The sequence below is a fragment of the Saccostrea cucullata genome, unplaced genomic scaffold (assembly GCF_032062105.1).
Source record: "Saccostrea cucullata isolate Sc308-1 unplaced genomic scaffold, CSIRO_AGI_Scuc_v1 ctg9303, whole genome shotgun sequence".
In the NCBI taxonomy this organism is placed as follows: Eukaryota; Metazoa; Mollusca; class Bivalvia; order Ostreida; family Ostreidae; genus Saccostrea; species Saccostrea cuccullata.
The window spans coordinates 1-2,187 of record NW_026924388.1 but is presented as its reverse complement, the minus strand read 5'-3'; the positions used below and the strand labels follow the sequence as shown (position 1 = coordinate 2,187).

General features: G+C 33.2%; 1 protein-coding gene across 1 annotated transcript; it reads right to left on the bottom strand.

Moving 5' to 3' along the window:
- Positions 1-1,486: 1,486 nt before the first annotated feature.
- On the bottom strand, positions 1,487-2,098 carry LOC134266330 (putative ankyrin repeat protein RF_0381). Its single transcript, XM_062748580.1, has one exon. It carries the CDS (start codon positions 2,096-2,098, stop codon positions 1,487-1,489), a length of 612 nt encoding a protein of 203 aa, XP_062604564.1.
- Between the last annotated feature and the right edge of the window lie 89 nt (positions 2,099-2,187).

Here is a 2,187-nt window from a genome sequence, read left to right as displayed (position 1 = left end):
GGGTGTTTATATCTAGTAAGAATATACCCAAGTCGTCCTTCCTACTGGGATTTTTCCCCGTGTACACATTTTTTGGGGTTCGAGATTCTGAAGTAATCAGCAATATCAAGATCCCTCATAACTTCTATCAGTTTGTCTCTAGCCTTTTTGTTGTTAACATAAGTATAATCATATGTATCAAAATATCAGGGTTCAAAGCAAGCTTTAGATCATCATATGATATAAAACAATCATTATCAAATTCCAAATAGATTTTACGAATTTATTTTTCATTAAAATATAGACAATCAGGATTTTGGACCAAAAACATTAATAAGAGTTACATGTATTCTGTTATCCTCGACTGTAATATCTAGAGCTACTAGATTTCCCTCATATTTTTTTTCTTTATGAATTTTACATTCAAACTTGTTATTAAAAAGGACACTTACACCACGTGAATTGGATCTGATAAACCAAAAAATACATTTATATATATCCCAATTGAGCTTCTATATATGGTTCTAAATCATCAGTAAAATGTGTATCCTGGAAACACAGGATCGATATCACAGAAAGACCATTTTTCTTATAAAAATAAAGGACATCGCTTATGAGGTGTTGCTAGTCCTCGAAAGTTACCGTTGCAATCGTCGCATATGTTTTTTCATCTGTCAACGATTTCAAGCGAAAGATCCGATATAATAAACTTTTTCACACTCAGTCATACTTTCACATCCACCTGTTAATACTCACAAAGAGGCAAATGGTTTTGCATTAAAACAAGCAAAGATTTTTGTATAAAGTATTAAAAAGGATATAGATATCAGAGGATAGTTTAGAATTAAGTACCGGTCAAACAAAAGAAAAATTAGAGAAACCTAAGGTTTGAATGTATATTATAGGATATTTTAAAGCTAGAATATTTTATCGGTGCATTAGGAAATTAATTAGCGAAAATTAATTGAATTTATTTATTCTTCAGTAGAGAATTGTTTACCGTGGTATAAATTTGTAGGAGTAATGAGAAATGAAAAAACAAACGGTTTTTCAAAGTACCTAATTCAGTGTACATGTAGTACTGGAAGTTAATAAACTCAAACATTTAAACCACTTTAGTTAACGCATTCATCATGGTTTTTTACAAAATTTGGAAAGGCTTTCTGCCGAGAGGTCAAACAATTATCCTTAATATCAAAATCACCACATTGCTTCTGTTCTGATCTTGTAATACTCCCAGCATCTTGTGCCTCGCTTCAAACTCCCCATACATGTTTAATGCTGTATTTTGCGCTAAGACAGGACAAGTTGACGCCTTTTCTGCCAGAAGTTCTAATATTCGATTTAACTTCGCCCACCTAGGAGGCAAATTTAAAAGCGGCATTATTTCCTGCATTGTGTACTTGCTTAGATACCGGTATATCAGGATAATGGTGAATACTAATATGGCACAAAAACTAAGAATTCTAACAAAGAGTGTGAAGAATAAAACCGCTTAGCTTTTTTTCTATGCTAGACCGACGCCTTTTTCCGCCAGAAGTTTTAAAATTTCTACATTTCCTCCTTGTGCAGCATAAAATGCGGCATTCAATCCATCATTAGCTACCTGCTTAAGCATATCTGGATAATGTTGGATGATATATTGGCACATTTCTAATTTAGAATTGTTACAAGCAATATGAAGAATACTACAGCCTTCCTTGTTTTTATGTGTCATGTCGACGCCCTTTTCTGCCAGAAGTTCTAAAATTTCAACATTTCCTCCTTGTGTGGCATATAATACAACATTCCATCCATTGTAATCTTCCTGATTAAGCAACTCTGGATAATGTTGGGTGATATATCGGCACATTTCTAATTTAGAGTTCATACAAGCAATGTGAAGAATATTACTGCCATCCTTATTTTTATATGTCATGTCGACGCCTTTTTCTGCCAGAAATTTTAAAATCTCAACATTTCCTCCTTGTGCGGCATATAATGCGACATTCCATCCATTATCATTTAAATGATTAAGCATGTCTGGATAATGTTGGATGATATATTGGCACATTTCTAATTTAGACTTCATACAAGCAATATGAAGAATACTACAACCGACCTTCTTTTTATATGTCATGTCACGCCCTTTCTGCCAGAAGTTTTAAAATTTTAACATTTCCTCCTTGTGCTGCAGATAATGCAACATTCCCTCCATTAAATTTTCCT

Bases quoted from the DNA above. Each gene is read 5' to 3' on its own strand.
- LOC134266330 (XM_062748580.1), bottom strand. From the start codon at position 2,098: ATGACATATAAAAAGAAGGTCGGTTGTAGTATTCTTCATATTGCTTGT.